Below are 13,556 nucleotides of genomic sequence, written 5' to 3'. Positions count from 1 at the left end.
GCCCAGATTTGTATTAAAAATCTGAATAAACTGAGTATCATCTGTGGCACAAATCTGAACCTTTATTGGTATAAATGATTTGATTCTGAAGGAAAGTAGAACCTAATTATCAATGAGTTCTTAAATCTTTCTGTATTTGTACCACTAAGTGTACTATCTATGTAGAGCAATGCTTGTACTACGAATTTCTAGAATCCATTGTTCTGGTGAAGGCAATGCATCTAGATTGATAGAAATCCACTAGAGCAGTGTCAGTTCTTTTGCCCAATATATTTGTATCTGGTTTCTTTTGCCCCAATAATTCACTGCCTTATAGGCCCACTTTTTCACGTGAATTAGAAGCACTCCCTCCTACTGACAGTTGGACATATAAAGCATACTCTGGCTGTGGTCCTATTAACTATTTGAGAGTTTGGCTCCTTGGCCATGTTTGCTGGAAAGCTGTGTACTTTACCCTGATAGCAGCAAATCCTTGGGGGCGAATGGTGCCACTGCTGGGAGTGATGGTGAATTCTTTTGGTTTCATTATGGGTATTCTGTCCTTGTTCCAAGATGGTATTTTGTTGTCTGAATACTGCTCACAAGTTGAAATGCTTTTATGGCCATTGCCATCCCCAGGGACACGTAGTTTGAAAGTCATGGGGACCAAGGAGGTGTTATTGAGGGAACATATCAAGGTATGAGGGAATCCTGGAAAACAAAATAGGAAGAAGTAAGAGCCGCATTCTCCCCTCCCTTGAACTTCAACTCCTACTAGCATTGTCAAACTTCTCAAATGAACTGTCTATGCAACTCAGTGCTACCTGCTTAACTCCACCTCTCCCAGATTATAGTCTTCAATTGTACAGTGAATGCATTTCTTTCTTTTTCTTTCATCCAATGAATACTTTTATACACTTACTTTGTAGCAACCATAGACATAAAACCAATCCCTTGATGTTCATCCAGGACCCCCTCAAGAAGCAGCCTCTGTAATCTGGTGAATAGTCTTCCAAAAGTAGATTTTGCATTTAATTTTTGCATAGAATACAGATTTTTCTAAAAAACTGAATCATATTTGCTCTTTTTATTTGCCAGTGTGTGAAAGGAGAGGAGTCTGTGTGGTTTTCCCCATTGTATGATCTATGCCTGCCAAGACATTATGTAACTCATCCTGGACCTGTCTGAGGCTCGTGCTTTCAGGGTAGATGACACAAGATTGAATGACCTCTCCTGAGAGAGACTTTATAATCTGCTTTTGAGCCAGCTAGAGACTAACACAACAGTTGGCTTTTACCTCCCTTAGACAAAGCTACTTTGTTATGTTAAATTTAGCCTTCTTATATTCAGTTCAGTTTGGGGAGACTCCTCATCCCTTTCTTAAGAGATATGGATCCTCCTTGCCTGGCAAGCAATAAACTGAACCCTGATTTTGGATTCTCTAAGTAGCCACTGTATCTGCCACCACTTTCAGAACAAGAGGAAAACAAATACGTATATTTCTACTAGATGCAAACACTACTTTTTCTACCTTGAACCCTACTGCAATAAAACACAATTGGTTTCTGGAGTAGTTACTACATCATTGCAAGGCATATTTTGACCTGATCTAATTCTTGAAGATTCCCATGATTGAGTCTTTGTGTACACTTAGGACTGCTGGAGGAAACACATTTATGTCTCCTTTGTGATATCACCTGCCAATCTACTTGGAAGAGATCCGTTATGGAAAAAGAATTGCCCAATTAAGTGTACCTGAAGGATTTTCTTGGAAACCCCAGAGGAACTGCTTGAAAGTCAGTTTCACAATCATGTATTGCTGCATTCAACTTTTCTTAACTTTCCCAGCAAAGACTCTTGAAACTATAGATCCCTTACCTTATTTCACCCCACCATTTATGGGATAAGCACTCCTACAATGTAATGAACGTTGCTCCGGAAGTGGTTAGTATAAGGATTCAGATGGGTCCTTCCAAATTATTGCTCTATTTCTTTGTACCTAGAAGTTTTTCTGAGAATTAAGCCAGTTATAACTTCCTAGCTAGGACAATTCCTTGTACAACTACCTGTAAACCCCATATTTCTAGTTTAGAAGCTTAAAGAAAAGGATATCATTTTATTAAAGACTGCAGGGTCATTAATAATAGAAGTGTTACTCCTAGGCTTCTGCTTGCACCAAATCCTAATACTACTGGGTTTAGGCTTTCCTGATGCTTTCTATGATTTCCTCTGTTAACCTAAGATCTTCCTATAATCATTGCAGTTAAGATTATAAGGGACAATTACAACGAATTGTTCCTGGCTCTCTACTTCACACCCCCCTAAAGTCAATTTAAATATTTCTTCTTGAGTGAAATACTACCAGTTCATACCTGGGCCATGGAAGACAACTATCATGCTGCTTTTTTTTTTAAAGATTTTATTTATTTATTCATGAGAGACACACAGAGAGAGGCAGAGACACAGGCAGAGGGAGAAGCGGGGAGCTTAATGCAGGACTTGATCCCAGGACCCTGGGATCACAGTCCAAGCCAAAGGCAGACCCTCAATCACTAAGCCACCCATGTGCCCTTACTTTTTTTGATCTCTATATTTATCCTAACAACTTTGCCCTCAAACCCTAACTTCTCTGACCAAATTACCCAATGGTCAGGTCCACTGAGTACCTGGAGCCTTCTAAACTCCTTATTTTCACTCAACATATTCTTGTAGCTCCTGAAAAATAGTGAGTGTGCACATACTTACCCTGTCCCTTTTGGTCTATCACCTGGCATATCAGTTGTTACTTGGTCCATTGTACTCTTTAAGGAATCTGAGGATTTATCAAAGCTTCAATGTTCCTTCAGGGACATTCACCACCCACATTCTATAATCTGAGTCTCTGACACTACTGTAGCTTCAGTCAACCTAATTAATTGTTAGATATGTCATCCAATATCCAATCCTACCATCAAAATATTTATAGCCATACTTTAGACATTTCAGAGGCCAATGAATAGTACTATTACCTCTCATCTACTTTAGTGTATTTATAATAATCTAACACCATCAATCCCAACAGGCCCTGATGCCAAATCTAGAATTTTTATCTCTGAGCCAAATAACTAACCCTTATCAGACACCTCTTCAAGAATGGACCTTAGTGCCAATATGGGAACAACACTACCAACTTTATTTAGCTCAATGTACTCCCCAGTGCTACAAGCTTCTGTAACCTTTTTTAAACTCCATACAATATGCCAGTCATCCTGAAATAACTAAGAAAATTCCTCCAATTCTTGACCTGTTCCTTTAACAGTTACTTTCTCTTGCATATGGAACTATATGCACCCTTATTGGTCTTTCATCCCTGACCCAATAACATGTTTAGTTTTGTCTGTCTCATCAAACAAAGGTGCTTATTTAGATTCTATTTTCTCTCTCCAGAGCAATATGATATAGGGCACATTTTCCAAATATTCTGTTTTGGAGTTCATATTTAAATGGTATGCTGCTATCATGCATCAGTTGCCCAGACCTCTCTGTAGACTCAGTTGAGCTGTCTGGAGGATAACTGCATAGGCCTTTGGGTAAGTAATTCACCTCTTATTGTATATTAATTACAGTTACCCTTTGAGAGAGTACATCTTTCTTTGTTGGCCATCAGACAATTTTCAAGTTGTAGGTCACTTTTACTTCCCTGCAAAAACTCTATTACTCAAACATGCCCTAAAATTTGTGAACATGTCTCCAGCCATTTTCATATTCTACGGTAATAAACAGACATTCAACTCCACTTACATAGATTTTCCTATATTTTGGGAGATGTCAAAAGTTAAAGCAGCTGATAAAGGCATTGTTAATAAGCTTTTTGTAAAGAAAAGATATTTTTGTAGAAAAAAAATTTCCCCAAATAGATGGGCCTGCTTGAAGTAAAATAATTGAATGTCAAAATGGAGGAAACAAAGAAAAATGGAAAGGATGGTGGACTATAGATTCAGACTAGGGTTTCTTAGCCTCTTCTAAGTTATTATCACCCCCTAAAAGAACCACTGTGATGAATTCATTTTCAATGAAATTAACTAGCTAAATATAATTTAAATTGGATTAATTTCTCCCTAATGAGAAAAAAAAACTCTAAAGACTAAAATTCTGTTGGGGAGGGCTGAACTTTGGAGGACCACAAAGGTTGACTAGGTCCAAGCATTTTTTTTTCCAACTCCAAACAAGCAATTTTTACCCCTCTTGGGGCAATATCACTCTTGTTCATAGTGCACAATTTAGACAGATCTCAATTGAAATACTCATTCTGCTACTGCTGTGTGACCATTGGAAGTTACTTAACTGTTCAAATGCTCAGTTCTTCCAGCTCCAAAATGGGAATCCTAAATAGCATCTCCCCAAAGGATTGCTAAAATGTTTAAATGTAGTACTGCATATAATTCACTTAGCAGTGATTGGAATATAAGAAAGAACCAATAAATGGAAACTTTTACTGCTAATGCCGTCATTTTTATTATTGGAAATGCTGAGACAGGAGGAAATGACTTAGGGAAGTAACTGAGCAAGAAGACAACACAAAAATATAGATGCCTTCCATTTGAAATGATGGAATCCACCTGAATCCAACCACCAATAATTCACTTGAAACTTGAAAGTATCTCTGTGAACAGGTTGCTGTGTAGCCAGACTGGCAAATCAGAATCTGCATATAAATAGTGTTCGGGGGAGGGGGAGTGGTGCATGGTTGGCACATTGGTTTAGTGTTCAACTCTTGCTTTCAGCTCAGGTCATGATCTCGGAGTCATGAGATCAAGCCCGGCATTGGCTTCCCTACTAAGCGTGGAGTCTGCTTGAGATTTTCTTCTTCTCCCTCTGCCCCTCCCACTTGTGCTCTCTCTCTCTCAAATAAATAATTAGATAGATGATAGATAGATAGATAGATAGATAGATAGATAGACAGATAGAACGTTCAGAACATTTATATAGGAGTGTGAAGTCTAAGGCTTTCCATTGTTCCATTACTGGAAGAGCCAGGACAACCACAGCCTGACAGCCCGCGGTGTCCAGGATATGGCTATAACTTCCACATATAAACTAGGAAACAGCACTAAAATATACTGCTGCAGAGGAAGGAGAGAACATTTCTATATCTATTTAGCTATTATCCATAAAAAGATGGTAAGAGAGGTTCTCTGGAAACCTTCCTCCTTCCATGTAGAGAGAAATGAATTCCACTCCATTTCCTACTTCAAATGGAAAAATACTCACCAAAGGAAACATCACCAAAGTGCAGGGCAGGAACACTGAAATGGAAGGTAGGTCCAATGACGCAGCCCCTGGAAGTAGGAATACAGGTTGGGGGAGTGGATAGAGAATCCAGTGAATTCAGAGTAACAGGAACTAGGGAGACACTAAGTCCTGAAAACCATAAACTAGCATTAAGTCAAGTATAGAATCTAGCACTTAAAGAAACTACGAGATGATGGTCTATCACTGTGGTTCTTAGAGTTCTTTTTCGAGACTCGAACCACTGGGTTTTAGCAAATGATGATGTGCTTAACTTATCACCAAATTCCTACCAATGAATGAGGCAGAGCAGACACAGCACCAAACCAATGACAGAGAATATTAATGTGGATAAGATACATATTATGAAAAGTTATTCTCAGACAAGAAATAAAAATTATAGGGCTGGTCATATAACAAACATTAAGGACTATCACTGATACTAATATTCCTTGCCCCATATTTTTATAAAATCATTTTAATCCAGTTCCAACTGCCAACTAGCTATGATCTTGGTGGGTCATTTTGCCTTGATAGGTTTCTTTGCCTGATGTATAAAAGATAAGACTCAAATAGATGGCCTATAAGGACCCTTTGCTGTAAATGTTGGTCCATTTCTCTTAGTGCAGGGCCTCATGATCTTAGAATGATGCTCTAGCTTACAATAAATAATAGATTCTACAACTTCCAGTCGGCTTCAGGTACAGTAGAAAGCATAATGTTCCCCAGTGATATTTGTGTGCTACTCCATAGAATATGTTAGATTACATGGTAAAGGGGAATTAAGGTAGCAGAAGAAATTAAGTTTCTTAATTAACAAGTCTTAAAATAGAGTGATTATCCTAGATTATTCTGGTTTGCCCAATGCAATCACAAGGGTCTTTAAAAATACAAGAGGATGCTGAAGAGGAGATCAGAGTGATGTACTGTGGAAAGGACTTAACCAGTTGTTGCTGGCTTTGAAGAAAGAGGAGGGGGCCCCTGAACAAAGGACTGTGGGCAGCTTCAAGGAACTGAAAAAGGTTAGGAAATGCATTCTCTCCTGGAGCCTCCAGAAAGCAACACAGCCCTTCCAGCACCTTGATTTTAGCCCCGTTAAGACCTACGTTGGACTTTAGATGTATAGAACTGTAAGATAGTAAGTTTGTATTGTATTAAGCTACTGAGTTTGTGGTAATTTGTTACAGCAGCAATAGAAGGTATTTGTTTATTCTTGATTTTCACCATGATCCATATCCCTAAATTCCATAGACCAAAGGTAAGAACTGAAATATTCCCCATTTATGTGCTAAGCTTTTAAAAGATCCCAGAAGACATGCTAATCATGACCCTCCTAATTTACCCAGCTACATGTTGGGGAAGTATGTGTCAGACCACACTGAACACGCTGGTGCCTGGTACTTCTAGCTGCTGTGTGTCTGACAAAATGGGCTAAGAGGCTGTTATAAGTCTGGGAGGAGCCATCAGAGCAAAGACTCAATTCTAAAAGCAAATCTTGGTTCTAAAAGCCTTTCTTGGGACCATCTATTCTATTTCATGCTAATGACCCAAAGTGGTTTCAAAAGCAGTGGCTAGTAATAGGCAAGGAATTGGGATCCAGTTGAGAATGAAGTAAAACAAGCCTATCGGTTAGATACTTGACTTGTAAAAGAAGTTCTGTGAGGCCGAGTGACAAATAGATCAGAAGCATCTGAAATGCATAAAGACTAAAGAAAGTAAGAAAGGAGCTCACAAAATTGTACAAAGCAGTTGTTTAATTGGTACAGAAGTAGAAAGAACCAAAATTAAATCAAATTTGTTCAAAGGCATATATAACTAAGGGAACTTAGACATGGCTACATTCATTCTAGCAGGAATTCTGAGTATTTGGACAGTCTCTGCCAAGTTTGTACCCTCCATCAATACAGTGGTCTGTTAAAAGTATACAGTTGACCATTGAACAACACAGAGGTTAGAGGTGCCAAGCTTCTGTACAGTTTAAAATCCTGTATATATTTTGACTCCCCAAAACTTATTAGTAAATAGCCTACTGTTGATCAGAAGTCTTAATGATAACAGAAATAGACAACACATACTTTGTATGTTATGTGCATGATACGGTGTATCTCTACAATAAAGTAAACTAGACAAAAGAAAATGTTATTCAGAAAATCATAAAGGGGGTGCCTGGGTGGCTCTGTCAGTTAAGCATCCAACTCCTGATTTTTGGCTCAGGTTATGATGTCATGGTTGTGAGATCAAGCCCCGAGTCAGGCGCTAGGCATGGAGTCTGCTTAAAATTCTCTCTCTCCTTGTGTGGAATCAGAAAAGACCCCGAATAGCCAGGGGAATTCTAAAAAAGAAAACCATATCTGGGGGCATCACAATGCCAGATTTCAGGTTGTACTACAAAGCTGTGGTCATCAAGACAGTGTGGTACTGGCACAAAAACAAACACATAGATCAATGGAACAGAATAGAGAACCCAGAAGTGGACCCTGAACTTTATGGTCAACTAAGATTCGATAAAGGAGGAAAGACGATCCACTGGAAGAAAGACAGTCTCTTCAATAAATGGTGCTGGGAAAATTGGACATCCACATGCAGAAGAATGAAACTAGACCACTCTCTTGCACCATACACAAAGATAAACTCAAAATGGATGAAAGATCTAAATGTGAGACAAGATTCCATCAAAATCCTAGAGGAGAACACAGGCAACACCCTTTTTGAACTTGGCCACAGTAACTTCTTGCAAGATACATCCACGAAAGCAAAAGAAACAAAAGCAAAAATGAACTATTGGGACTTCATCAAGATAAGAAGCTTTTGCACAGCAAAGGATACAGTCAACAAAACTCAAAGACAACCTACAGAATGGAAGAAGATATTTGCAAATAACATATCAGATAAAGGGCTAGTTTCCAAAATCTATAAAGAACTTATTAAACTCAACAGCAAAGAAACAAACAATCCAATCATGAAATGGGCAAAAGACATGAAGAGAAATCTCACAGAGGAAGACATAGACATGGCCAACATGCACATGAGAAAATGCTCTGCATCACTTGCCATCAGGGAAATACAAATCAAAACCACAATGAGATACCACCTCACACCAGTGAGAATGGGGAAAATTAACAAGGCAGGAAACAACAAATGTTGGAGAGGATGTGGAGAAAAGGGAACCCTCTTACACTGTTGGTGGGAATGTGAACTGGTGCAGCCACTCTGGAAAACTGTGTGGAGGTTCCTCAAAGAACTAAAAATAGACCTGCCCTACGACCCAGCAATTGCACTGTTAGGGATTTACCCCAAAGATTCAGATGCAATGAAACGCCGGGACACCTGCACCCCGATGTTTCTAGCAGCCATGTCCACAATAGCCAAACTGTGGAAGGAGCCTCGGTGCCCATCGAAAGATGAATGGATAAAGAAGATGTGGTTTATGTATACAATGGAATATTACTCAGCCATTAGAAACGACAAATACCCACCATTTGCTTCAACGTGGATGGAACTGGAGGGTGTTATGCTGAGTGAAGTAAGTCAATCGGAGAAGGACAAACAGTGTATGTTCTCATTCATTTGGGGAATATGAATAATAGTGAAAGGGAGTATAAGGGAAGGGAGAAGAAATGTGTGGGAAATATCAGAAAGGGAGACAGAACATAGAGACTCCTAACTCTGGAAAATGAACTAGGGGTGGTGGAGGGGGAGGAGGGCGGGGGGTGGGGGTGAATGGGTGACGGGCACTGAGGGGGACACTTGACGGGATGAGCACTGGGTGTTATTCTGTATGTTGGTAAACTGAACACCAATAAAAATTAATTTATTAAAAAAAAAGATTCTCTCTCTCCCTCTGCATCTTCCCTCCCCTCTTAAAACAACAACAACAAAAAAAAATCATAAGGAAGAGAAAATACATTTATTATGCTGCATTTATCAAAAAATATCCACATCTAAGTGGATGGTGTAGTTCAAATCCATGTTGTTCAAAGGCCAACTGTAATTTTAAGGACTAAGAGAAATAGGAAGATTGAATTATGTGAAACAAGTTGAATATAAAATACACCTTGTTATGGTTAAAATTTTATGAAATTGCATTTGTAAAAACCAGAGGCAGCAAAACTACTCATGGGTAATTTTAAAAATCACATTAATTTTACAGTGCTGTTTATCAACCACTTAAAATCCTGTGTCACACAGTTAGAGGAGTAAAAAGAAACAGCAAAAGTATGATAATTGTTCTGATATTTCAGGCAGACTGGCCAAAATTATGTGGTATTGAGGAAAGAAGCATACCTGACAATAAAACGATAAGAAACAAAAGTTCAGAATCCCCAATATTAACTTTATAGAAATTTCTTAGGCCACAAGGCTCAAGGAAGTATTTCTGGAAAAGTCATAAGTGAGGTCAGTATTAATGTGTAGAGCTGGGAATATATAATAAATTATGCATGTATTTCACCTATTATCATTAGACAGATATTTACCAGGATTTCAAAATTATAGTTCATGGTTGAAAGTGCTGGAACCCTTCTGGACACATGCAATTTAGATAAGAAATTTCTTTTAGAACAAAATGATGGTTGCCAGAGGAGAGGGGAGGTAGGGGATGCACAAAATAGATGAATGGGAGTAGGAGATAACAGGCTTCCATTTGTGGAATGAATATGTCACAGGAATAAAAGGAACAGCATGGGGAATATAGTCAATGGTATTATAATAATGTTTTATGGTGAACAGGTGGTAGCTACGCTCGTGGTAAGCACAGCATAACGTATAAACTTGTCAAAATATGTTGTGCACCTAAAACTAATATAACACTGTGTGTCAATCATATTCAAACAAAAAATTTAAAAATTAAAAAAAAGAATATTTCTCTTAGAAATTTGTGATTTAAGATGCACACAAACATTCTTTCCCCAAACAAGTTTTCCTTCCCTTTTAAAGAAACCAGAAATAACATCCAAAATAAGAGACTGACCTGGGAGTTTGGGCAAACATAATGTCCAGAGGATAAAATGAGAGACTTAACCTCCACGAGGAGCCAAAGTATCACGAATCCAAGTTTGCATGTGAGTAGGTCCCTGAGAGATTCCTAAATCCTATTACTCACAGCGGAAAACCCCAGTACAATCTAACCTGTTCACACATTGCTAGTGATGTGTCAGCAGGGTTGGTTTCTTCTGAGGGACTGCTTCCTCAGCTTGTAGATGGCCATCGTCCATCGTCTCTTTATGCCTTGACATGGTGTTTTCCTATCTGTGTGCCTGTTCTTTGTGTGTGTGTGTGTGTGTGTGTGTGTGTGTGTGTGCCTGTTCTTATAAGGACACCAGTCACATTGGATTAAGGCCCACTCATATGACCTCATGTTACCTTAATTCTTTAAAAGTCCTATCTCTGAGTGCAGTCCAATTCTTAAGCACTGGATATTAGAATTTCAATATATAAATTTGGGAGGACGCAATTCACTCCGTAATAGGGACACTTAGGTAGAAGAATTGAAAGAAGTGGTAATAACCTTTAAGCTTATCTTGAGATACTGAATCTGATGAGACCAACACATTTTCCTAGGATTCTTCAAGACCCATATGTCTGTCTCTTTTCTAGGTTACCCCCAGACCCCAAGGGAGACCTTAGCTGTAGATGGAAGGAGGTCCTGCAAGCAGTAATCATAATAAGAGAGACTTGCCATGGTAATTAACAATCTGTTGCTGTGAAAATCCAAATAGGATCTGCAATGTGTTCTGAAGACATGATCTTTCTAAGCACCAGGTGCCAAAGTTGTAGATCTGCCTAATGGGTTGGTCATAGAGAACTTTTTAAAACCTGAGGACAAACTCTGCTATTAATGACTTTCAATTACCACAAACAGCTGGAGAGGCCATCAAAGGACTTCTAGCACAAAAGCTGCAAATGTCTAGCCTTGGATGACTGATGCTATAAGTAGGCTTTTTTTCTTACAATACCTGGAAGTATTATAGGTGAGAGCATTTTATATTTCCCTAAAATAAAAATGAAAGATTAAAGTTTTGAGAAATTGGGATAATAGCTAAAGCCTAGACCAGAAGATGATTTTATCCAGGTGTTACTGTAATGATTTATTTTCCCTAAATATCCTAAAACAGAGAGTATAACTAGGAACTAGCTTAATTTTTTAAGTCCTTATTTTATAAAGCTATAGCTTGTAGAAAAACTAGATCCCCAAATAGCATTTGTATCCATGTTACAATAATAAGCTACATGTGCTCAGTAGGTAAACAATGGTAGAAATTTAAAAATACCCCATTAATTTTGACATGTTCCTACCAACAAAGACAGTTGAGGACATCCAAGACATGATCTGGCCTTAAAGTTTAAGAAGGCAGTAGATCAAAGCTTCAGTTAGCTTCCACATTACTTATAGATAATATCTTACCTAATGATCAATTTCACAGGCTCAGGGGACCCATTGACATTGACCAGGAACTCTTCCTCAAAATGTCCCAAAATGGCAGAACTGAAAGAGATCTGGACCGCCTGGACTCCATTTGGTTCGATGATGCCTTCCTTGGGGCTGAAAACAAAGCAGGCCCCCAAAGCCGAAGTTGGAGGGATCACGTTGAAGAGGGCATCAATGCTGCCTTTGTTGGATAGCATTGCCTATATCAATAAAAAGCCAAGAATGCAAAGATAGAGCATGGATATCTGATTTGTTTTCTTTTTTTTTTAAGATTTTATTTATTTATTCATGAGAGACATAGAGAGGCAGAGACACAGGCAGAGGGAGAAGCAGGATCCATGCAGGGAGCCCGATGTGGGACTTGATCCCAAGACCCCGGGGTCACGCCCTGAGCCGAAGGCAGATGCTCAACCACTGAGCCACTCGGTGTCCCTGATTTGTTTTCATATAAGCATGTGGCTATACTGTTTAATACCAGCACATAGACAGCTGTAGGAATCAAAGCCAGAGAGAAACTCCAGGGGAGAAATGAACAGTCTTCTGCCTTGAAGGTCTGAAGATAAGAATCCCAATGCAGAAATAATTCTGTGTTTTTAGTATCCTCTTTGGAACAAAGTTGCCACGTGTATTATAGTCATGTTATAAATACTGATTGTAATTACATCCACTGAAAAAAGAGCCTTAAAATGCCTTTTTCTAATACTCTCCAGGGTAACTGAGGGAAGGGAGGTATTTATCTTATATGTACAAGAAGGTCAAGAACAAGGGGCATACTGTAAAATAAGAAATCAGAACAGAGGAGCGATGCTACCTAAGCCAATGTTTTTAGTGTAGCCTGGAGAATGTGAACGAGATACCGCTGTGGATTCCAGATGACAAGGATTCTCTTTGTTGTGTTACAAGATTCCATTCTATTGGGATACTTTCATCTCAAACTCCATTGTGTGGATATAACTCTATTATTTGGGGCTGCTTATGTAAGCAACTGTTTTACCACAGGAAAGTTTTATTTCTGTATGCTATAGGTCCACATTTGCTTGCACATTAGGTATGTGTATGTAAAAAATTCAGGCCTGGCATTCAGAGTTCTCCAGTCCTGGCTCAGTCCATCCCTCCCACCGCCTGCAGTACCTAAGGTGCTTCTGCCTCTGCTGTAACCATGCAACTCTATTCCTGGGCTTCTAAGACAGTTCCTTGCCGATGCTTATACCTGAACAGGTGAACAGCATGTTTTTCTATTTACAGACGGTCTTCAACCTACTCTCAAAGCACTGGAGGAAAAAGAGCCTAGGAGATCATGAAGGAATGTACAGAAAGGTATGTGGGGGCATGTCAACACCTAGGGAGGTTACTTCTTACATATCAGAAGCCAAGGGAGGAGAAATTTCCAGAAGGGATTGAATGTAGTCAGAACCAAAGGGGAATAAACTTTGGGAAAATGTTACAGATTTTTTAAAAAAGATTTTATTTATTTATTCACAAGAGACACACAGAGAGAGGCACAGACACAGGCAGAGGGAGAAGCAGGCTCCATGCAGGAAGCCTGACGTGGGACTTGTTCCCAGGTCTCCAGGATCACACCCTGGGCTGAAGGTGGTGCTAAACCACTGAGCCACCCGGGCTGCCCAAAATGTTACAGATTGATTGATTGATTGATATTTTTTATTTTTTTAATTTTGTGGGACCTTTTATTTGCCATGTGAATACTTTTTCTCATAGCATATTTATTCTTAGGGTTTGTTGTTGTGTGTGTGTGTGTTTTTTTTTTTTTTTTGGAGTTCAATTTGCCAACATATAGCATAACATCCAGTGTTCATCCCACCAAGTGCCCCCCTCAGTGCCCATCACCCAGTCACCCCAACCCCCCGCCTACCTCCCCCAG

The 13,556-nt window shown here is 39.1% G+C and overlaps 1 protein-coding gene across 1 annotated transcript in view; it reads right to left on the bottom strand.

Annotated features, from left to right (window-relative positions):
• Positions 1–13,556, bottom strand: part of HYDIN (HYDIN axonemal central pair apparatus protein) — a 362,906-nt gene that overhangs the window by 202,569 nt on the left and 146,781 nt on the right. Inside the window, exons 12-14 of the mRNA XM_055304626.1 lie at positions 11,651–11,874; positions 5,230–5,297; positions 455–690 (exon numbers count right to left, since the gene is read on the bottom strand). Coding sequence (XP_055160601.1) covers positions 455–690; positions 5,230–5,297; positions 11,651–11,874 — 528 coding nt within the window. The remainder of the gene's footprint in view (positions 1–454; positions 691–5,229; positions 5,298–11,650; positions 11,875–13,556) is intronic.

The sequence above is a fragment of the Nyctereutes procyonoides genome, unplaced genomic scaffold, assembly GCF_905146905.1.
Source record: "Nyctereutes procyonoides isolate TBG_1078 unplaced genomic scaffold, NYPRO_anot_genome, whole genome shotgun sequence".
Taxonomy (NCBI): Eukaryota; Metazoa; Chordata; class Mammalia; order Carnivora; family Canidae; genus Nyctereutes; species Nyctereutes procyonoides.
The sequence above is the reverse complement of the archived record's forward strand: the minus strand, read 5'-3'. Positions and strand labels throughout refer to the sequence as shown.